At 41.0% G+C, this 24,266-nt stretch overlaps 1 protein-coding gene across 3 annotated transcripts in view; it reads left to right on the top strand.

The window, feature by feature from the left end:
• Positions 1 to 24,266, top strand: part of MICU1 (mitochondrial calcium uptake 1) — a 216,030-nt gene that overhangs the window by 82,168 nt on the left and 109,596 nt on the right. For all 3 annotated transcript variants that reach the window (XM_075072636.1, XM_075072637.1, XM_075072639.1), the window contains exon 5: positions 6,731 to 6,774. In XM_075072636.1, the coding sequence (XP_074928737.1) occupies positions 6,731 to 6,774 (44 nt within the window). The remainder of the gene's footprint in view (positions 1 to 6,730; positions 6,775 to 24,266) is intronic.

Here is a 24,266-nt window from a genome sequence, read left to right as displayed (position 1 = left end):
AAAGGAATGCAAGCCAAAATAGGACAAGTTAAGAGGATATATAACTTGTTGTTCTTTTAAAATCTAAATTTAAAGATTTAAAATCTAAATCAAATCCAGGTTAGTTCCATTCCAAAAGCAGCAGTTGTCCTGAGGATGCAGAAGAATACAGGTAAGGTCTCCTCTCTCCTGGGTGGAGTGTCTGTCCTGACAGGGGAGGAGGTTCTCTGCCTTTCTGTGGGGTTTGCAGCCCTGCCCCCATCTAGCATGGGGCTTTGCCTGCCATGACAGCAGTAGCCCCCTTAGAGAAGAAGTCTATGCCATCTCCCACCAGCCCTTTATTGCTCGAGTGGTGGGGGAGGCCACGAGCTGCCTGGGTAAGCTGATGGGGCCGCTGGGTCACGAGACAGTGAAGCACAGGTTGGACCTTCAACCATGGCCACCCCCACCTTGGTTGTGGGAGGGTAGGCCGCAGCAGTGCACTGCTCCTTGTCAGGTTACATCTTCCTTCCTGCTTCCAGTAGGGGATGGGCTCATAGGTCTTCCAACAGGGATGCAGTCAGTGGCCTGAGAAGATTCCTATAGGGTAAGGTCAGACCTTGTGGCCCTTGCGGCCCTTGCAGTGTGTGGGAGTAGGACTTAAGGTGAGCTGAATCTTGGGAGTGGAGGTAAACTGAGGAGAGCCTACCCTGAACTATGGGTTCTGTGGTGGTAGCCCTCTAACCCCTGCACCAGTGAAATGTCTGATATAGGAGAGTATAAGTGATGGGCAGGTAGCAGCCCTCCACTGTATTTCAGTTTAATAAAAGTTGTGGCCTGCTGCTTAAAATCCGATCATGTATCTGTCCACTTTTCACTGCTGTGTTTACATCAACAGGGATTGATGTGCAGTTGTTCTTTTTACCTTTAGAGCAGGGGTAGGCAACCTGTGGCATGGGTGCCAAAGGCGGCACACGAGCTGATTTTCAGTGGCACTCACACTGCCCAGGTCCTGGACACAGTCTGGGGGGCTTTGCATTTTAATTTAATTTTAAATGAAGCTTCTTAACCATTTTAAAAGCCTTATTTACTTTACATACAACAATAGCTCAGTTACATATTATAGACTTGTAGAAAGAGACCTTCTAAAAACGTTAAAATGTATTACTGGCACGTGAAACTTTAAATGAGAGTGAATAAATGAAGATTCGGCACACCACTTCTGAAAGGTTGCTGGCCCCTGCTTTAGAGGATTGAAGTACGTTGGTTTGGGACAGTAGTTTGATTACAATTATTCATACTCTTTGCTTTCCTGTTAATGAAGAGAAGCTTTCAGTTTCCAGTGCTGTGTGTAGTACGTATTTTGTGGATAATGCATACGTGTCTTTGGAAATACAGGCTATTACAGAAAACCCAGACATGCAAGGTTTTTTTAATCTATGTTATTTGTACCAAATATTTGTTTAGAATTCAGACAATGTGTATGATATGCTGCTTTCAGGCTTTAGATGTTTGTATGGGGGAAGATGACTTATGTTCTAATAAATAAACATCCAAGCCTTATGATCTTAAAATGTTGTGCAAGCAACACATAAATTGTCAGTTCACTGTCTGGAATTTTTGCAGGGTTCATGTTATGGTATAGTCACCTTTGTATCACTGGAAAGTTTAATGAGGTAGCGTAGAAAGCTATATATCTTTACGCAGTATTTTTACACAGTACAACATGCTACCCATTAAAGAAGATCCTTACATCTGTTTCTGGGAATATGGCACTTCAGTTATACTGCTTTGTGGTGAAAGATGAAATGGTCCCTTTTACTGTTAAACATGCCTATTAACTTCCATACTTGGAGATATTTAGTGGCTGTCCAGATGTCAGGCACTTATTTTATGAGCAGGCCAGCATATGGTTTACGGATATTCCTATGATTGCCTTAAAGTTAGTTTCTTTCTGTCTTCATAAATCACCTGCTGAGTAACAAAAAGATGGGATACAAAAGGAAATTTAAAATTTTATTTTTATTTACTTCTGAAATAGAATATAGTTGGCTATGCTGAAGACAGTAAAACTGTACAGACACTGATGTGGAATTATGAAGAGTGAGTTACTTTTGGTAAAAATGAAGGGAACAATTATTTCCACTTCATGGCAGCCTTGCTGCTGAAGAATCTTGGTAATGTTGCAGGGTTTTTTAAGGACTTACTAACTCATAGGAATATTTGAAGGTGACCTGCAAATGGTTTGTGCTCATACCCTTATTTGCTGCTTGAAGGAGAACTTGAAGTTTTGTTGTTATAAAGTTATCTTCTCTACTATTTTTTACCCTTTAAGTTCACTCTTCCCTGGTTTTGCCTGGCCCTTCTTCACAGCAGTTGGGAGAATATCACCTCTGACAGATGAGTCCTGGAGATTATTTCAAAGAGCTATGGCATTCAATTCATGTCCCTCCCCCATTCCAACCCTCCTTCTCCATCCCCCTTCAGGAATCCTTCTCATGAGAACCTACTTCATCAGGAAATATCATTTGTTATGCCTGGGGCCATTGAACCAGTCCTGGTGCAGCTCAGGAGCAAGGGGTTTTTACTCCCATGATTTCTTGATCCCCAAGGCAGGCGGAGGTTAGAGGCTCATTCTAGATCTAAGGGCATTTAACAAATACAGGAAGGCACAGACATTCAAGATGATAACACTAGCAGACATTATTCCAGCTCTAGAGCAAGAAGATCCTCAACCTACAAGATATGCTCATGGATTGTCATGGATTAGCTACATGATTTTATTATATGATATGATTTTGGCAAAATAATAAAGTTAGTGTTTGCATTTTCTGTAGTTGTTGAAAAATTCCCTGTTTTTTTTTTTTAATTTGTTTTCCAAACATTAAAACTGGGATGAAATCAGATTAAAAATAATAAAAATTGAAAAATCAGGGGGAGAACAAAAACAAAACAACTTCTGTAATGTACACATTTTACTACAGTTTAATTGAAACCTTTTTAATGTACACAGGTATATTTTTTTCTCTCTCAGAGCTAGTAGTTTGAAATCCTAGTTTTGTGTACGCTTCCATAATCCTAGTTTTTGTGTACGCTTCCATAATTTTCTTCATAGTATCCTCACTCGTGTTGAGCCTTGTGCTGTCTTGGAGGTAGTCCAACTTTGAAAATAAGTGCTCTGCATCAGTAGATCCAGGGGATACGCTCAAAGCTCGCCTTGGCACTTTGCTGAAATTGGGAAGTGTGTCTTGATGACTGATCCAAAAAGCCAGCACATCCAGTTTCACATTCTCAAGGTTAGATAAGTTCATGTCAGTGGTAAATTCTCCTTTCAGATTTGAAATTTCACCTTTAGTGGCAAAACTGTCATAGTCTGCTGCAAAATTCACTTTGAGGAAGAGGTCGAAAACCTGGTTACTTGACAGTCTCTTCAGAGTTTTTGCTTTGCTTTTGTTCTGCTAGAACAAACTCATGATGACCTAGGAGACATATTAGCACAATCCACATGTTGTTTACATGACAGGCAGCAAAATAGAAGCTCATCCATCGAAGTGGCACAACAAGGGTAGGTAATCAACATCCAGCTCTGCACTCATCTCACACTGTGTAAAACAAGGCCTTATACTTGTTTTCATGCTTGAAAATGGTCCCGAATCCAATGATGCAAGATTTCATGTCTGTCTTTTCTTCCGTAGCAGTAGCTGCTGACAAGGCAGTGTTAATCAGATGAGCAGGACAGCTCATACATAGCAGCTCCAGTTTCTGATTGAGTTTAATCTCCCATGCAAATTTAGCCATGTAGGAAGCAGAATGTGTGTTAGTTGTGGCCACATTTTCCCAAGTTAGTTGGTACATCTCAAACATGTCAGTTATTGCTGCGTTAACAAAACCAGTGTCAGCAGAGGGGATTAATGTCACACCAACACAAAACAATGCTTTGAAATAAAAAAAACAGAAGGCCAAGAATTGGACAGTTCAAAGCATCAAGAGACTTGTCAAAAATCAGACTAGACACCACATTTCCATCAATTCGTTCTGCCAGTTTGGATACTGAAGCATTGTCATTTTCTGTCAGATACTTACCAGTGAGCTTATCTGCATTAGGAAGGGTTTTTGCTGCTGGACCATATTGTCATACAAAGTCACCAATAGGCCCCTCTGCAATTAACGGTGGTTGTCTGGCAAAACACAGAGCATACACAAATTTATTGATACAATTGTGCTGTGTCCTCTTTCATTAAAACCCTGGTGAAAGCTCCTGATGCTGTTTATCCCAAAGCTTACTTTCTTCTTTTAAGCTTCTTATGTTGCTTGCTTTTGACATGTTCCGTTATTCTGCCAACGCGAAGACTGACCTCAGTGCTGCGGTACTTGCAGTGCAATGCATCCTCTTTGTTCCCATCTTTTTGCTTTTCTTAAATTTCTGAGCACTGATTTGCTTGCTGGTATTCAGGCATAGGTTTCCATGTTGACCTTTTTACCTTATCTATCTGTAACCCCCAAGGAACTTAACTAGGTCCCCGGGGCTCTGTGTGCTGGTAGTTCAGGGAGAAACACACTGTCCCTCGTGGGAAGGGGGAGCCAAGGGCAGATTCAGAGTCTCCTGGGCAACCAAGAGGGGGAGAGGAGAGACACTATGTAGAACAACAGGTGCCCATGTTGGTTTGGGGAAGGATTGCAGGCATGCCAGTTCAGACAAAGGGGCAGAGTGAAATGATTGGCAAGGGAAAGCCCAGGAAGAAGAGCTAGCCTGACAATAGGGGGTGAGATGGCCTCCTTTGGGAGCCCTGGAGAGGGGAGAAGCCATTTTGGGAGTAGCCTGGAGCCAGCCACAGAAAAAGCAGGACTGGCTGTATGGGGATCCAGAAGAACCAAGGCCCATCCATCCAACCCCATAAAAGGTTGGCACAAAAGGAGGTATCTGGGTGGATAGGGGGCATTAGATATCTTTATCTGTGGAGGACTGATTGTTTAAATTCAGTGCCATGCTAGCCAGATGCAAAGAAATAGGCAGGTAACATCTCCTTGTGAGCCAATCATAGCATATTCGTGTTGGTATTTTCCATTCTGTGTTTTACACTGTGGAACTGCTTCAATCTGAGTGTTTCAGAACGCAACAATCATGTAAAGCATTAGTGTTTAACAAAAATAAGTACTCAAAAAATACTGACTGGATTGATAAACGGGTGTAAATCAGTAAAAATCGAACTCCTTGAATAAAAAACTTGGTAATTTATTAGTGAAAATTGGTAAAAACTGAAAATACATAACACTAAAAGTGGAGCTAGTGGTCAACGTCTGCTACCATTGTTGCAACTTACAGGATGCAGTTAATTCCTTATGCAGTTTTAGTCATCAGTGTCTTAACAGGTCTCTAACACAGAACTCTGCTGGCTCAGTTCTGAGCTTGGCAACAACTAAAAGAGCAATGGCAGCCATATATTATCATATCCAGTTAAGTAAGACTTTTACCGAAGGAGAGTTTGTAGAAATTCATAAGCATTAATCATGCTGTATGTATGTCTCTAACAGGGGCAGCCCCAGCACGCCAAGCGCATGCTTGGGGCGACATGCTGCGGGGGGCACTCTGCCAGTCTCCGGGAGGGCGGCAGGCAGGTTGCCTTCGTCGGCATGCCTGCGGAGGGTCCGCTGGCATGAGTAGATGGGAAGCATTTTATCACTTTTACTCATAAACAGGTGACAGTAATCTAATCTTCACCTTCGCGGACAAGTTATTTTTTTCTTTTCCAATCCCTCCCTTCTCCCAATCTGGTTAACAGGAAGATCTGATAGCTATTTAAAACACTAGCTGAAAATGTGTGGTTTGTAGCAAATGTTTGTCAAACCAAGAGTTAAAAATTAGTCTCTGCACTTTTGTGTGAATTACTGCCAATTCTCAATAACTCAGTCATTCAGGAGTTCCACTTATCTAGATCGCTTTACAGAATATATTTTTTATTGTTGTACAAATCATTTGCAAGTCTTTCCATGTTGGCTATTAAATTTTCATTGTTATGCATAGACTTGGTTACACTGTAGAAGTAGATTGAAAGATGCCTTCTTCCTCAGCCCTATAAATATTATTTTCCTTTTAAGAATAAGATCCTTCTGTTTTGGGGTAATACAGTGTGAGGAATATCTTAATATAAAAACCTTCTAGTTAATGCACTTTCATTTTCTGAATGTACAATACCGGCTGTGTTTTTTCTTTTTATGTCCAAGACCATTTGTATGCCACTTTACCCTACAAGAGCTGGCAACGTTGAATTTTGGTTGAGGTCTACCTTCAATTCTGGGAGGAACACTTCTGATTTCAGTTCAATGGCCTTCCCTTTTAATCTGTTAAAAAATGATTGCTTAGCCTAAATATAATTCTTTTTAATTACACTCTAAGTGCCAGTCTCGTGGAAACAAGTTGATATCTGGGTAAGGATTGGTAATGGGGTAGAAATCATTTTATTCTAGGTCAGTAGTACCAAAGGACTAGTAGAGCATAGTGGTAGATATGGTGGTATCACTGTCCCTTTTGTGTATTTTCTGTGTTTAAATAGGTTTTCCTTGTCAATACTGTGAATCAGACACCTTTCTTGAGCCCTAAGAAAAAACATGTAGATAACGGTTGATTTCCTATCCTCTCCCTGTGCTTTCTAATCATGTTATTCTTCACATAATCTATTTTTTAAATGCCTTATCAAAAAAGCAGCATGGAACTATATGATTTTATATTCAAGCACTGCTCTAAAAGCATTTTTTTTCTTTTTTCTTCTTTCAGACCTAGGTCTGGATCAGTTTGTAGTGAAGCGGTATGATGGAAAGGTGAGTAGACTTGAAATCTATAGTATCTTCTTACCTATAACCTCTTTGAGTTTCTATTTAAAGTTGTGTGTAAGTACAAATGAAATAAAATATTGTCCTTTGTTTGAGCTAGAACATAGCAGTATATTTTTATTATATGGCTGAATAAGAAGGAATGAATAAAGATTTGTTTTAACGCTCATAGAACCAAAATAACTCCTCCCTGCTGGTGGGCGAGGGAATTGTAATGTGTAAAAACCAAACTTAATAGCATTAGCCATATGGTATGAGACCCTCCATGTGAGGGAGTACCATATTTCAGAGGGAAACCTGCTATATGCTGATCATATTATAACATTGTTTGGTCTGCCTGTGTGGATGGAATCACACAGTAACCTAGCCCTTTTACAGCTCTGAAGCCATATTCTTCCCTGCTGTAAATCCCCAGAAATCAGTGAAATTATAGCAGGAAGGAATTTGGCCCAGAGCTGTAACACAAGTAAGCAACGTGGTTAAAAGACTGCTTGAACCTTTAACACAGAGAGGGCCAAGCTGTGTTATCTAAAACAAACACCTAACCTAGATATACTTAGGTGGAAAGTTAATCTAAAATAATTTGGTTTAATATTCCTTTATATCATTTTGAGCACTCTATACTACCATAGTTGGTGGCTGCATAAAAATGAAATAGCACACAAGCTTCCTATTAACTCAGCTTACTCTACAACAATCACTAATTTTAGCAAAATTGTCACCTCGTCTGCAACAAAATTCCTTGAATTTTTGAGTCAGAGAAGGTAACTTTTGACTCTTTCGTTACTGAGTGATATACCTGGCATGTAATGTTTAAATGTGACCAAACATATCCAGAAAGCCCTGCCATTTGAATCTATAATTAAACAAAGCAAACAAACCCTGCACAATTGGGGATTAAATGAATCTAAATTACTTTCATGTTTTGCATTCAATTGAATTCATTTTTATTTTAATTTTTCATGAGGAAGTGGATGGACGAAAAGCAAACCAAGTAATCAAATAAATGGTTTTTGTTCCTTAGAGCATGCATGTGTTTGTTTACCCAAGCATCAGAGTATTATTCTACTTTAAAATAGACAGTAAGTAATTTGCTTTTTGTCAGTCTTTGTTTCAACCAACATTTCTTAGAAAGAAATGCTGAGTGCCGCACAATTTTGGATAATAGTTCCTTTGTTCCTGAGTACTGTACATTCTATTCCCATCATAGTGGGTAAAAGTCTCAAAGCAGCAGCAGTTTGTTTGCTAAACTCAGCTTTTTGTTCTGCTGAGCCTCATTGCTGGGATTTCCAGTTTGCGGGAAATTTTGTGATTTTGAAATTTGGGTTTGTTTAGATTTGAACAAATACAAACTATTCAAAATTTTCCATGAACCAGAAATTTTGAAAAAAAGGTTCATTTTGGAAACACTAACCTATAGTATTTCTAAAACAAAATCTTCTCCCTGGAATGCTGACAGCTGAGAGTGAAATTGACATTATTAGTCATACTAGTAGATATGGTGAAACTGAGAAGAATCTGACTTGCACTCAGCAGCTGCTAGGGCTCTCGGAGTCTGAGTCCAGGGCAGCCATGCTCTGTAGACGGCCATAGGGGACACCAGACCATCCAGATTCCTGGGCCAGCTTGCCCCAGGACTTCAGGCTCCCTATTTCATGGGAAAGAGCTTGGAAGCACTGGCATGGTGCAACTGCCTTGGAGCTGCAGACCTCCTGAAGACCTGGTTCCCCAGTCTTGGGGCAGTTTGCATGGTGAGGCTGCTCTGGAGTCATGGACCTGGAAGACAGGTCTCTCTAGCTGCTCAGCAGAATGCCTGGGGGATGAGGACACTAGCATTTCCAGACTTTGATTTGCCAAAAGTTTGTTGAACCTGACATGTTTCATAGAAACGCAAGAAATCGGCATTTTCCAGCAAACTTAAGTCAGGAAATTTCAGACCAGCTCTACTTGAGACATGGCTTCTGCTCTTACAAAATATACACACCTAATCTTATAGACTAACAGACGTTTTGGATCATGAGCTTTCGTGGGTGAATACCCACTTCGTCAGATGCAACATCTGACGAAGTGGGTATTCACCCATGAAAGCTCATGCTCCAAAACGTCTGTTAGTCTATAAGGTGCCACACAGGATTCTCTGCTGCTTTTACAGATCCAGACTAACACGGCTACCCCTCTGATATTGACACCTAATCTTGCCATACAGCATGGTGAATGTGTGACAACTGGTGGTCTCAGTGCAGGCTGAAATGTTCTGAGTTATGATGGCCCTTAGCATCTGTTCCCTGCACTGACCACCCTCCATTCTGACTTTCTGTTGCAGACTGAAATTATGTACATAAAAATGTTTGTATAGCTGCTATACCTAGATATATATGCAAAATACACTGGATGGTAGAATAAGTCTTAACATCAGTCATTAGAGTTTTAAAATGGAGAGTGTAGTGGATTACTATTAGTATTGGTATTACTGTGCAGAACAACAGACCACATTAATCTTACGGTATTGTATTGCAGGAGCTGATAATAGCATGCTGCTTCTGGATCATTTATTGTAAAGGAGAAAATAATGGCTCATGTTGTTTGTTAGACTTCTCTGACTAAGGAGCACTAATAACAGACTTTGGTTGTGAGGATAGTGGTAATGGCAGCAAGTTTCGGGTGAGGTTAAAGCAAGGTGATATTGGAGCTCCCTCAGTCATGAAGAGGAGCCTCAATAAGGAGTGAAGTCACTCCTAGATCTTGTTTTCTAGGAGTAGTTTCTCATATTATCTTCATCCAGGGGCGGCTCCAGTCCAAGCGCGTGCTTGGGGCGGCCAGCCGCGGGGGGGGCTCTGCCGGTGCCGCGAGGGCAGCAGGCAGGCAGCCTCCGGCAGCTTGCCTGCGGAGGGTCCACTGGTCCCACAGCTTCGGAGGACCAGCAGACCCTCTGCAGACAAGCCGCCGAAGGCAGCCTGGCTGCTGTTCTTGGGGCGGCAAAATGACTAGAGCTGCCCCTGTCTTCATCTGTTTTCAGTTGAGAAAGCACTGTCGCCTCGAACACATTGAAATGTTGATTCAGGCATCATAAAACAAACTGCACTCATTCATGTTTAGTTATGTTGGTATCGGTTAAGGAATAAAATTAGTCCTCGCATCTTTTCCTCATCTTTTGTTTCCATTCACTTATCTCCCTCATTGGCTTCCCAAGAAATATCAAAGCACTTTTTATAGTTGGACACAATCTTCTCCTTAGATACTGTTCTAACTCTGTGAAGCCATGGCTTTGTGTGCTTGTATTATTTTTGTGCATTGGTGGAGATGGGGAATTTGAGTAGAAGGCTGAGAGGTGTATTGTTCCCTTCAGCATCTTGCATGGTGTCCATTAACGTTAATAGGAATTACAGTATGTAGACACGTTGAGGAGAGAATAGACTTTTTCCATCTGAAATGTATTCTTTCCTTTGAGGTGAAAGGAGAAAATGAGCAGTCAGGTTTAAGTCAGCAGTGGTACCAAAGTACTGATACTCTCTAAACTACAGGTTGGCTAAACAAAAGTAGAAAATAGAACTATTGTTAGTTATAAACAAAGATTTATGCTATGCTCTGTGTAAATACTAATTTAGAGCAAATGCCAATAAAAAGAATAGACCCAGCTGTGTTGTCAGATGCGTTTTAATTACATACTGTAAAACAAAGGTTAAGGATTCAGTATAAATGTTCTGTATGTATGTTCCAGATAAATATCATTGCACTGGGAAATCATCTGTATCAGCAGTTTTTTCACAAATATTCTTGTAAAATTAGAAGTCAATCCTGTAAGGTTTGTCTACGCTGCTGCTGGCAGGTGTGATTCCCAGTGCAGATAGACTAGTGTTAGCTCATCTCGAGGTAGGATACTAAAAATAGGTAGCATAGGTGGCAGCCACCCAAGTTCAGACCCTGGGAGTTGGGCAGGCTTGAACTTGGATGGCTGGCCTGAGTCCTTGCAAGTGCTGCAGTGCAGTGAGTTAGCATGAATCTGTCTACTTGTGCGGGAATCACACCTCTTGACAGCAGTGTAGACATATCCTGATAGGCCACTTGGAATGACTGGAACTGGTTGTAGCACGGCGCACACTCACCCCTGCGATGCCTCCTGCTGGTCATCCTCGAGAATTAGCTCTTGACCCAAGAGCGCCTTCTGCAGGCCAGTGATCCGCTTGCCCTTTGGCCCCCATGTCCTTCCCAGGACCCCAGTGTCTTTATCTCAGGGTTCTGCCTCCAGTACCCCACAGTCCTACTGGGTTTCCCCACCCCAGGAGAACCCTCACTCTCTATCCCCACGTCGCCTCAGTCATGGCTACTGCCAGTCTCTGCTGTGCCGTGGGGCAGACTGCAGTGTATCAGCCAATCATCACAGGCAACAAGCGGTTTGGACTGACTGCCTTTACCCACCCTCCGGCTGCCCCCCTGCAAGCCCAATACCTAGGAGGCCTAGAACTAGGCCCTGCAGCCTGGGGAGTTACTGGCCTAGGGCTTCCCAGCTTCTAAGGCCTTCCCCACCCCTGGGTGAGTTCCCAAGCAGCCAGGCCTGTCTCCCTCTCAGGTCAGAGAGAGACTGCTGCTTCTAGCTTCCCTGGCCTTCTTATGAGGCCCTGCTACTCAGTTTGGGGCATGGCCCCAGCTGCAGCCACTTCTCCCAATCAGCCAGGGTTTTACCTTGCCCAAGCCCAGCCCTCTGCAGGGCTTTTCCAACCCCTCCAGGGCCAGAGTGGGTGCTCACTCCTCTACACAGGTCAAGTCCAAAAGTCTTTGATAGTGCCATATATTTTATTGAAGCTCTGTGAAGCTTAAATGTCTTCCTGTTCATAGAGCTGAATGTTATAGTGAGTGCAGTATACTTCTTCCCAACTAGGGGTAATTTTTCAGAGAATTGAAGGGCGGGGGAGAGAGACAAGCATAACTCTTCAGTTATAGGAGCAAAATGCATTTAATTTGAATCTACACATTGCTCCCTGGAGACCAACAACCCTAGAGACATTTGTTCAGCAAAATCCTGGTCCATCCTTCTTGCCAACCACAACTGCATAATTTTCTTTTACCTACAGCAGGGCTAAGTGTTCAGGGAGTTAGTCTACTGAGTGTTTGTACAGGGAGTGGAGAAGCTGGCTTGGTGACATGTGGGTGTGTATGTTCCCTCCCTCCCACTACCCCTTGTAAGCTTTATTTCTTTTGGCTAATCTTCTGCTGCTAACCATTCACTTTTGCTCTCAGGCCTCACCTCATAATTTAGCTCAAATTACAATATGAATATAGCCTAATCTGTAATTTAATAAACGCAGTCAGAATTAACATATATAACCATAACTGCTCGGTCACCTGGCTCTTTCATTGTATCACTTTTTCCTCTCTTGTATTGTGTCTGTGTAAAACAAATTCTTATTGGAGGAGGACATTTTTCCTTCCCGTAAAAAGTGTCTGTAGTTGTATGAAGGCACCAAGACATGCACTTTAACAGATCATTCATAGAAACATATTTCTTTGAAAAACAATTTTCATTTTTTCTCATGTTCTGTTTGAGAGAATTTTTTCATTAAGCTCAAATTAATCTTCATGCCAATTTACCAACTCTCATAGAGAAAAGTGTATGATACTATTTAACTCTGTGATAGTGTGCCCATAGGGTAGAAGATACCGATCGGTCTACCTGATAGGGTGACCAGATGTCCCAATTTTATAGGGACAGTCCTGATTTTTGGGTCTTTTTCTTATATGGGCTCCTATTACCCCTATCCTTGTCCCGATTTTCCACACTTGCTGTCTGGTCACCCTACTACCTTATGACAAGGGCAAATCTTGCCCTGCCACCTGTGGGCAAGAAGGACCATTAACACAGCAGGATCAGTGGAATCCTAATGTGATGGGACAGATTTGAAGAGTCAGCTCAAGAGGAACAGTGTCAGTGGACATTCTTTCCAAAAATATAGGGTTTGTGATATTTCAGATTAATTGTTTTGATCTTAAAATATTATTGAATTTTTGCAGAAGCATTTGAATTTCAATTACTTGTAGATTTTGTGCTGCAATCAAGTGTTTTCACTGGTAAGGCTAAATTGCGAGGAGTCTGGTGGCACCTGAAGGACTAACAGATTTATTTGGGCATAAGCTTTTGTGGATAAAAAACACCTCACTTCTTCAGATGCATGGAGACAAGGCTAAATTGCAACACTTCTGAGAAACTGTTAGTCTTTTTAGGGGAAGAATTAAACAGAATATTGCTTTAGTATGGAATACACTTGAGTAGTGGTTTTTCCCTCCTGTGGGGAAAATTACCCTGTGTAGTTGAATATAAACAAAAGCTTGCAAGCTGTCAATGATGGTATACCCTTTAATTATCATTGACCCAAGGAGGCAATAAGTAATTACAAAGGCTTTTACAGACTCTAATTTTACTTTGGAATTAAGTAACTCCTATCCAGATTCATATTTCCATGTTCTCTAGTCTCCAGATATAGTTCTGTATTGATCAATAGTATAGAAGGAAGACACCCTCTAATTAGTTACTCTTGTGTGATAGGAAAGTTGCTGTTGGTATTAAACATTATAATTACTTGTAGTTATTCTAAGCACCCTTTTCAAGTACTGTATTGGGATGCTTTACAGGGAAATAATAATAAATTAAATTTGAAGTTGAACATTAGCTTTAGAAATATTGAGCAAATTTCTTGACCAAATCTTGAAGCAATAGTACTTACTGCTATGTAGGAGAAAATTCAACGTCCTACCATGCAGCACTCAGTTATATCTGAACTGCTCCCCTAAGTCTCTCACATGGAGAGGTCTCTATGCATCCTCTTATTTTATACTGGTAAGCAGTCGTGCTTTTGCTGTGGTGAGGGGTATCAATCGCAGATAATCTCACCACTTTTTTTTTTTTTTTTTAAATCAAAGTTTATTTTGAAAAGGATTTGGGGGTATGACTGCTATTGACTATGTATTTTCCCTCCTACCCCATATTTTGCCCTTCTCATTTCTGTCCATGTAATATAATTGTTTGCATTTTTGAAGCATTTTTATTTTTGTATTGGAGTGTATAATCATGCTTGAATCAGGGCTTCAGAGGATGGGAATTGGGAGAATAAAATAAGGAATTACGCCGCATCTGAAAAACATCAGCACCACAAAGAAACTGCCTCTTTTAGATCACGTGTTCCAGGACCCAGATTAAATAGGATTAATGTAATGAAGCGGTAGAATAAATAAAACTTTAAATACAACAGGTAATGTTTTCAAAAGCCCTTAACAATAGGAGTCTTAAGTCTCATTTTCAAAAGTAACTTAAGCACTTAATAGCCTAAGTCTCATTTAAAGTCACTTTTGAAAATGAGATTCCTAAATCGTCTAAGCACTTCTGATTAGAGTGATAAATATAAATGAATGAGTAGGTAGGCAACATGGTGCCGTGGATAGTGCATTGGTCTGGGTTCCTGGCTCTGCCACTGGCCGGCTGGGTGTCTGTCTACCTTGTGAAAGCAGCAAATTTTGCTCAGCCATCTGTGGGCAAGGAGGACCATCAACACAGCAGGATCAGTGGAATCCTATTGTGATGGGTCAGATAAGGTTAGAAAATTTGACTTAAAACATCAGAAAGTCTCTAATAGTGGCACTGGCAGATATTTCTGTCCTGCACTGTGATTTTCTATCCTTACTGTAATGAACCTCATACTATTGTGTGTTCACAAGTTTTCTTCACTTGCCCCCTTACTTCCTTTCTCCTCTTCCGTTCTCCAAAACCAAACCCCTAAACCCTTTTATTCTAACATTATGATTACTATTATGTTTGATGCACGCATTGGTATAGACATGTCAGAAGACACAGCCCTTCTCCTGAAATGCTTATGGGCCAACTATCAAACACCAATGATTTTATATGCACAAATGACAACAATATGCTTCTAGCTGGAGGAGCTGGTTATATTTTGTTCAATAATCTTTGAGATCATTATCAGTACAGAGCCCTGAAATAAGCCAAATTTTAATGCCCTCTGAGCTGAATCAGTTAGTCATGTAGTTATAAGGTCTCCAGTTGATGTGTCCTTTGTGTATCTTGACCTGTGAATTCTCATGCTTGTACACTGTATTTGGAAGACATATCCTTTCATTGAAATGTATGAATCTTTAGGTTCAGGTATTTCAGTTTTTGTTTTAAAAAAAATCTTTAAGGCTAAGAAAATGCTTCGTGGCTTATATTAAATTTTATATGCATGGCACACAAACAGTCCTGTGGAATCCTTTATTATGAAGATTACTTTGCATCCATGTACGGGTCAAGTGTGTGCTCCCTCTTTCCTCTCCCACCCTATCCACCAATAGTCTGTGGCATAATTACTTTCTGCCAAAACTAGAAATATTTACTATTACTTTATTGTACTACTAACTTTGTTAATCATTTTCACTGGGTTTGTTTGGCAGATATTCCTGAATGTTACTGATTGCTATATGTGCTCCTTACTTCCTGTTCCTAAGTGTTGAGCGATTCTTTGTTCCTGATGTCATTAATTGGTTTTGCTGTGTTGCAATGTTGCATAATATGTAATATTTGTGGGTATTTTATTTTAATTTTGGTTTTGGTTTTTGGTGTAACCAACATTCCCTGATTTTCTTCCCTCTTTCTAACCCTCTTCCCTCATCAGGATTTCTGGCAGGTACTGACTTGTCAGCATGTGCTTTAAACAGTTTGTGCTTCAAAATCTGTAATATGCACCCTTTTTTGTAAAAAGGGACAGTGTATACTTCTGCCTTCCCCTGTTCCCTTAAAGTATTTTTTAATTTGTTTCTTTTTTACTTAGTACATAAATAATAGATATTTTTATCTCAAAATATTAAAATTTAAACCATGTCAATGAGAATACAGTTCCTCAGGTAACTTTTTAATAAGTGTCATTATTCATGGAAGCTGATCATTTGGAAGAACCAGAAGATATTGGTGCCTGTTATGTTACTTTTATGATACCTTTTCTTGTGGGCTAGGATTCACTTACATTGTTAATTAGAATTCACTGGGATAGTACATTGATGGAAAATGAAATTTCCTTTCCAAGCCGTGGAATAATTTTCATTCTGTGATCATGGACAGGCATTTCTCAAACTAAAAGTAAATTGCAAAATATTTTAAGGTGGAAATTGCAGGCATTTGAATGTGCATGGATCTTGGAAAGACTTCCATGAATTTTTAACAGAGTGGAAGGGATAGTTCAGTGGTTTGAGCATTGGCGTGCTAAACCCTGGGTTGTGAGTTCAATCCTTGAGGGGGCCATTTAGGGATTGCAGCGGGAGGAATCTGTCAGGGATATTACTTGGTCCTGCTAGCGAAGGCAGAAGACTAGACTCAATGACCTTTCAAGATCTCTTCCAGTTCTATGAGATACGTATATCTCCATATTATTATTATTATAAAATGTAGCTACAACATTAGCTAGACTAACTCATAAAAAAGACCACACTTTATAAAATTACTTATGGGAAAAGGAAATGACAGACAACAGAGAGCTGTTCTACTTAGCATGTGTGAAGAGAGACCCATACCCATAATAGGAATGAGCAGGTAGAACAAGAGAGTAATAGCATGCTTGGTATTCAGGTGGCAGCCAGCTACAGATTTCAAGGAGAGCCCTTCTGAGGTGAATTGGGAAGAACACTCCATTGAAGAATGTTCTGTTGCTGAGTTACTATTTGTGCCTTATTAAAATGCATTCCTTGTGCCCTATATCATTCTGATCTCAGTGGCGTGGTACAGAAGGAGTGAGAGCAGCTTACCAACAAAAAATGTCTCTGATTAAATGCAGTTATCTGTGTTTTTAGGTTCTAACACTTGTGTTTCCTAGTGTTTGAGTGAAGATTTCTCGTTCATAGGGTCCTCAGAAAACGAAGTAGTCTCTCAGTACACTAGCTTACACTAGTCTGAAACTGGGCTACATAAATTGCTGTGTGTAGGGACAGTGTGGTGACTTGCTTGAATAAATTAAGATGATGCTTTATGAAATAGGTACAACTGATATATATATGATTACTTATCAGGAGAAGAGTCTAGGTGACTTCAATTTCTAGCTTTAAGTTATTTTGTTCTGTTACTCATGCCAACTAAACCAGCTAAGTTATCAAGCCCCTGAATCAAGTGTTAAGGAGGGAAATTTTGTCAACCCCTTAGCAATGCTAATGTGCTTTGTACTGATATAACTTGTATTTCACTTATAACTTATTAAGCTGCAGACTTCTTACCCTAAAATAAATTTAGCTTTTCATTTATAGGTGGAGCTGATAATGCCCCCTGTAGTTAAGATTGCTTGACATTTTCCATTATTTTCAGTGGCTTATAACTTTGCTGAACTAACCATTCTGGTGGGCTGCCTCAGGCTTCTCCCTCTTCTTTTTTTTAAAGTTTCTGCTAAAACCATTGAGCTGTTTCTGAGAACAAGACTGAGGGAAATAAGTGTTTTTTGTTTTTTGGGTTTTTTTTTAACATTAAACAAAGTTCTTCCAGCCCTTTCACTAACAAGCTCTCACACCTACATGCTTTGGAGCAAGGGCCTGAAATCTGGCAGGTGTGTTGCCCTGAATAGGCCTTTTGTCATCTCTTTGAAAATTTGCTAAAACGTGGCCAAGTAACAAGCTTTGAAAATTCTCAGTTTGCACATGTTCAGTAGAGATTTGTTAGTGTTTGGCTACTAAACTCTCCAAAGATGCCATCTGCACTGGGCATGCTCCATCCCAGACCTGCATAGGTTGAGCAGGACTCTAGGTTGCTCCTCCAGGTTGCTGAGGGCTGCTGTGGTGCAGGCACAGGAACTGAGAACAGGGGGAGACTCGCTGTGTTCTCCTTGCCTGGCCCAAAGCTGCATTAAGGAGGAGGAGGAAGCAGCTCGGTTTGAATATAGAGGACAGTGGAGAAGAGGGAGAACTGGAGCAGGATGGTGCAGTGGGCAGCAGGAGGCAGAGGGGGAGAGGACTGAGCAGAGCAAGAGCTAGTGAATGTATGTGTGGAGGTGTTTGTGCAGATGTTCGGTTTTATTAAGTGCAGAAGGGAAGTGATCTGGATGTGGAGATGTGTGGCTTTGCTAGAAAGCAGGGAGGAGGGTTGCGTACTGGGAGCCAGGTGACGATTGTGAGTTTAGGGTGCAATAGATAGGAAGAGGGACACAGATCCCCACCCCCCAGACACAAACGCTACTACAAATTCAGGATCCTGGTCTTTCAGGTGGGAATGGAAGGGGGAAGAGTTCTGAGCGTGTAGTAATATATAAACCAGATCCAGGCTGCCTGCTCGCTGGAACCGAATCGGTGACTGGGGAATCACCAACACATCCAGAGTTTGGGACAGAGGCTTCAACAAGTCTGCCTAGCCCTGCCTGACACTGTCTAGGGCTCAAGTCTCCCCAGAGTTGTATCCTGCCTGGGACTGCAAGATGTATCTTGGTCCCTCCCACATATGGGCAGCTCCATAGAGCAGGCATTGGGCACATGATTATGTGCTCTGGGCCCTACTCATGGCTGCCCTGGCCCAGCACGTGGTGCCACTGAATGAGGCTAGGCTGTTGAGCTTACTCTGCTGTTGTGAGGATGACAAATTCGGCAATGCAGAGTTGCTGGAGCAATACAGTCAATCCTCTCATCTAGCATGGTGACCTCTGGGATAAGTAGGATGAGCCCTGGACAGATAGGAGCTCAAGGAGATGACGGGTCCTAAAAGGTGAAGCTCCTGTACCTCTGTGCAGTGGGTGGAGCTTCATCTGTGCCCCTGGAGATGGGGGTGCCCACTATGTACCCCTGAACCCCCTCCATACCAGGCACAGAGAGGTCCTGGCCACTGCCCCAGAAATGCTGGCCACAAAATCTCTCCGAATGAGAATTTCAGGAACATTTGACAATCCCAGGGAAGGAGACTGCTCTGCCTCCCAATTACGTGCTCTGCCTCCCATGCTCTGCCTCCCAATTACGTGCTGGGTCCCAGGGAGACCTCTCCCTCAAAGCAAGACTCCCTAGATCACCACCTTAGGAAAATTCTGGTTGAGCCCCTGGAGGGAGAGGCATGGGAACAAGAGGTACGACAGAGGTTGGATAAGAGGAGATGGGGACAGAGACAAACTTGGGGGCACAGACAGAAGGTTTTGGAGTGCACTCTCTCCTCCAGAGCCTGCAGTTGAATCCAGGAGTCTTGAATCACTACATTCCTCTGCTGTCAGCAAATAGCTGTGAAATCCACTGGTAAAGGAAATTACATTTAAAACACTGTTAAATGAATGTTAAGGTGGCAAAGTCAAGCATACAAAAGCTAGCAAATGCCAGAATTAAGGTTTCATATGCAGTTCAGTCCACTTGTGTATATGCATTATGGTAGTCTTTAATGATATGATCACACACTGTTTTTTATCCTGTCATGTTCTGTGAATTGGTAGTTTTTCAGTATTTCTTTTTATCTGCATTCATTGTGTGGCTCCCAGCCCCATTTGTGGTTCACTTCCTGCTCTCAATACAGAATTATTATTTTCCTCTTTGGCTTTCCTATAGTGGTCATCGCTGTAGCCAGTAAATGCATCACTACACATTGCATTGCAAACGTTGATGAATTTATCTTCACAAAACCCCTATGAGGTAAAGTGGTGGTATTATCATCCCCATTTTACATCTTGGAATCTAAGGCACGGATACATTAAGGTCAATATTGTCAAACGTGTCAATATTAGATGCTAACTTGAGATCTACACCCTGGTTTTTCTGAGCACTTTGCATTTTATACCATGTATTTTCAGAGCACAGCTCCAATCTCTGTCAATTGTAGCTGTGAGTGCTCCGCGTGTCTGCAGATGTGACCTCAGGTGTCTCTCACTGGGAATCCAGAATAAGGAACATGCACGTGACCACCACCTCTGAAAAGTGGGGTTGAAGTGACTTGTCCAACATCACAAAGGAGCTCTGTGCCAAAGGCGTGGATAGAATCCAGTTCTCCAGGGCAGCCTTCAACTTCCTTAACCATGAAACTATCCTTTCTCTTCCAGCAGTTCCCTCTGATTCAATACTCATCTCCCAACTAAAAATAAGCAGGGATCTTAAAGACAACAGCTTAGTCCATATCCCACTATGATTAAGGCTACATTTATGTCACAGAGGTCATGGAAGTCACAGATTGAGGCTGCATGACATTTGGGGCTGTGGGACTCAGGAGCTGGCAGCCAGCAGGACCCTGGTAGGGTTCCAGCAACAGGTGACACCAGTGATAAGGCGATGGGGCCCCCTGCAAGGTTCCAGCGACAGGTGACAGGCTCCTCAGGGGGCCCTCCTCAAGGTTCCAGCAACGGGCAACAGCCTCGGGGAGGGGAACACATCAGACAAGCCTCTGGGGGTGTCCCATTTTCTCTTTGGGAAATATGGTCATCCTGCAGTTCCCAGCCACCCTGAGTGGTGGGGGGAACCATGGAGCCGCAGCAGCAAAAGTCAGACAGGTCACAGCCTCCATGAATTTTTGTTTATTGCCCATGGACCTATCTGTGACTTATACTAAAAATAACCATGACAAAATCTTAGCCTTAAGCAGGATTAATTCCCTGAGCAGTGCCCAGTCCTGTGCATTGAATGAGGCTGGAAAAAACTGTGTGTGATCTTGTAACTAAAGACTTAATCAAATGCACAAGGGGGACAAGGTGAGCGAGGTAATAGTTTTTTGTTGAACCAGCTTGTCTTTCTCACCAACAGAAGTTGGTCAGAGAAAAGCTACTCCCTCACCCACCTAGTCTCTCTAATATCCTGGGACTGACATTTCTACAACTACACTGTAGTGCACAAGGGGATCAACTAAGGTTGCACAGTCAACCTTATTACTTTCATTTCTTAATTTTTGAGTGTGTGATTTTGCAATGTTAACATACTTTTTGGATGTAATTTATCTATAGACCACTTCTGAGATACTGCTTAGCACATTTTACATTAGGAAGCAGAGACACTCTTTACACCTTTCTTTACATCTTTCCAAATTACCAGAAAGGCCAGTGGGTTTATTCTCTTTAATGCACCAAGCAAGAAGTTGGGGAATTGGAACGTTTATTCTTGGCAATAGAAAAACTCTTCACCTCAAAGTTCTAAGCACACATTCTGATAAGGTCTGTATCATTTTTATAATTAAATAATTTTTATTAATAAGGGCTTATGAAGACAGGTCTATAATTGATAAAACTAGAACTTCTCACCACTGATCAATGCTTTTTTGATAATTCCTGAGAGATCTTGAAAGCCCAGCCATATCTTCAGCATTGAGTTGTTGGCCCTTTTAGATGGGTGAAAAATAATAGCCCTTCACAGATGAAAGATCGTATTTGTTACGTTCTTTGTGTGATGTTTTTGCAGTATCATGTGGTACATTGAAAACGTTGGCACTTGTAGCCTAAAAAATAGCTTAATGGTGAAAATTAAATTAACCTTTATTCTTAGGGAACTATTGCTAAACTGCAATGATGGCACAATGTAGCTCTAAACCAAAGAGTAAATTACTTTGTTTGAAAAGGATGTATTTGGTATACTAATATAAGCCTTGTTAAAATGGCAGAAGTTTGCATCAATTTTGAGTCCTGGGGACCTCCACCAGTGGGCAATAGAAGTATAGACTGTCCCTTTTCAGAGGCATTTCCTCCTTGCTTTTCTAGCAGGGGTTTCTCCCTTGCATGTCCAGTTCCTGCTGCCTGTGAACGTCTTGGAAAGTTTGTGTTTTTTCTCTTGACTGCATAGAATGCTGGCCTTGCATTTCAGGTGCGGTTTGTTTAACAGTGATGGATATTTACTGTGTTGCTGAGAGGAGTATCTGTAAATTTCTTTCTCCAGTCTCAGGAGACCACCAACAGTAATGGTAGCTGTTTAACTCTTGATTCTCCTGAAAGTGTCTAAATTAACATTTAGAGGAAGAAAGCCCAGGGAAAGGCTTTATGTCTCATCTTCAGATATATCCTAAAGATAAAAGATTTACATTAAAATTCTTTCCATTAGTATGTGCTACTCAAAGATAAGTCAAAGTGCTTTCCTGACTAAAATAAACAACACGCGAGTGTGTATTTTCCTAACTATTCTAAGCTACTTTTTAATATTCTGATACCTCTTAATTTGACATTCGGAACCCGTTTTTGCTTATATGAAGATACAACATGAGTGTTCTAGAACCTGCAGATAGTGCTACTAAAGTAAACTTTTCCACTGTATACAGAGGCTTAAAACTCAACTACAAAATTCACTATGCAATGAAATGCTTCATAAGACTTAAGCTTGAGCAATTTTTTTATTTTCAGACTTAAAAAAAAAAAAAAAGACCATCCTTATGTAACATTGATTGTGAAATATACTGCTTTTTAAAAAGTCAATAAAAAGGAAAAACAATTACTGGGATTTTTTTTCATCTGTCCTTGCATCAGGGATCTATCTGTTTAGTTTTGCCTCTGACTGACTGACCAAGGCAGTGCTCTGGACTCTTCAATCTGAAGGACTTTTTTTAATGGCTGTTTTAACTGGATAGTCAGGCACCAAGATGATAGGTGCCACTTATAAATCTCTAAATGGCTTTGATGATTTAGAATTTGAATAGCATTTTATCTGATATCAGATAAAGTATCAGTCTTTCGGTATTTTAAAAACAGAAATAATATATCCTTGGTATTAATATTTGAAAACATGGCTACTGGGTATTTAACATGGCTACTGTTATTTAGCCCATCACTTTTATGGGAATTTCGTAACTGTTTCTTTATGTACATGTACAGCTTTGTACATGCCCTTAGAGAGGCACTGTTACAGAATATCTGCTCAAATTCACTTTTAGAAGAACTCCCTTAGTATAAGGTTATGCAGATCTAGGGCTGCACTGGCTGTGAAGGAGTTTTACTTGGTCTAAGGAGTGTATCCTGATCTAAACTAGATGCTTTGTGGAAATGAAAAATGTGCTAATTAAAATGTGTTGACTAACATGATTCTAAAACATTGCCTATTTTCCTGGTCTAGCTGTGCTCACAGCAGTATTGCTATCGGTTTGTTTTATTTAAATGGACGCTGCCAGTCAGTCGGGGCCTCGGAAGGTAAAATACCATGCAGCACCCTAGAACTAACTGTATACTGCATACAGGTATATTGCTATGTAACTTTGGGCATGTATGAACGTAAGTGATTTTTTTTAAATTGAGAAACCTTAAGTCCTTGGTATTGATTGGATGTGATTTCAGAGAACCTTAAATGGTAACTTTAAAAAACAGGCAATTTGTCTGAAAAGAAAATGAAAGAGAAAATCATCCCTATGGGATTTCTGCAGGGGATTTTGCTTTCCATTAAAAAGAAGTTTGTTTGACAAATGTCCCTTTGCTTCCCATAAATATCTGTGAAAGATTGCTTTCTTTTTTGTAGTACTAGTTTAAAAGTAAAACACAGAAAATCATAAATTAAAATGCAAAAATGCTGAAGGTCTAACTTTAACCCTACAAAATCCAGGAAATTCAGAGCAAAGGCTGGTATCCTGTAATTTATCCTGATGGACATCAAAATTGATACAGATTTAGATCTCTCTACAATACGTAGGCCTCTGAGACAGATGAGAGATACTGTTTCGGTCTTGATCCTGAATACTCTGATTGCTGTAAAGCTTTAAACCAAAATATTTCTAAGTCTTTTTTTTTCTTGTATGAATATTCATACTTTTCTATGAAAGAAAAGGTTATAACATTTTAGTGTGGGTGTTGAATAGTCCATAGAACTAAAGGTGGTCAAGTTGGGACTGAAAGGGAATTTGCTTAATGGCAAGCCATATTTTGGAAGGGGGAAACTGTGAAGTGATTGCTTGAGATTCACAACTTTTTGATGCTTTGATGCACATGGGCCCAAAGTGGGTATTGAAACATAAGCATTAATTGCGTGGATAAACTTGCTGAATATATGTCTCCATGCCCCAGGATAAAGTACAAACGGTCATTTTAAATGACTTGCCAAACTACTTTCTTCCAAAAGCAGCACATTAAATGTTGTTCGTTAAGTTGTTTTTGAAATGCAAAATGAAATGGTGCTACAGGGGTTTATTTAGATTAGCTTTTTAAATGCAACTGAGGTCAACATTGAAATTCACAGAATTTTCTAACTTTGTGGAGAAGACATAAGTAAATCTGACAAAAGATGTAGCTTTATATATTCATTTATCTAAGGATATGGCTACACTTATAGCTGTACAGTGCTGGGAGTTACAGCTGTCTTCGTACAGCTGTGTAGGGAAAGCGCTGCAGTGAGGCCACACTGACAGCTGCTAGCGCTGCAGTGTGGCCACATTTGCAGCATTTGCAGCGGTGTTGGGAGTGGTGCATTCTGGGCAGCTATCCCACAGAGCACTTCGTCCCATTTTGGCGCCGTGGGTTGTGGGAAGGGGACGGAAGGGTGCGGGTCATTCCACTTCCTGTCCCAACGCCTCGTGGTGCATCGCTTCACATCCCAGCAGTCACTGTTTTTCCATCCAC

The sequence above is a fragment of the Chelonoidis abingdonii genome, chromosome 15 (genome assembly GCF_003597395.2).
Source record: "Chelonoidis abingdonii isolate Lonesome George chromosome 15, CheloAbing_2.0, whole genome shotgun sequence".
NCBI lineage: Eukaryota > Metazoa > Chordata > Testudines > Testudinidae > Chelonoidis > Chelonoidis abingdonii.
This window is presented reverse-complemented; position numbering and strand designations above follow the sequence as displayed.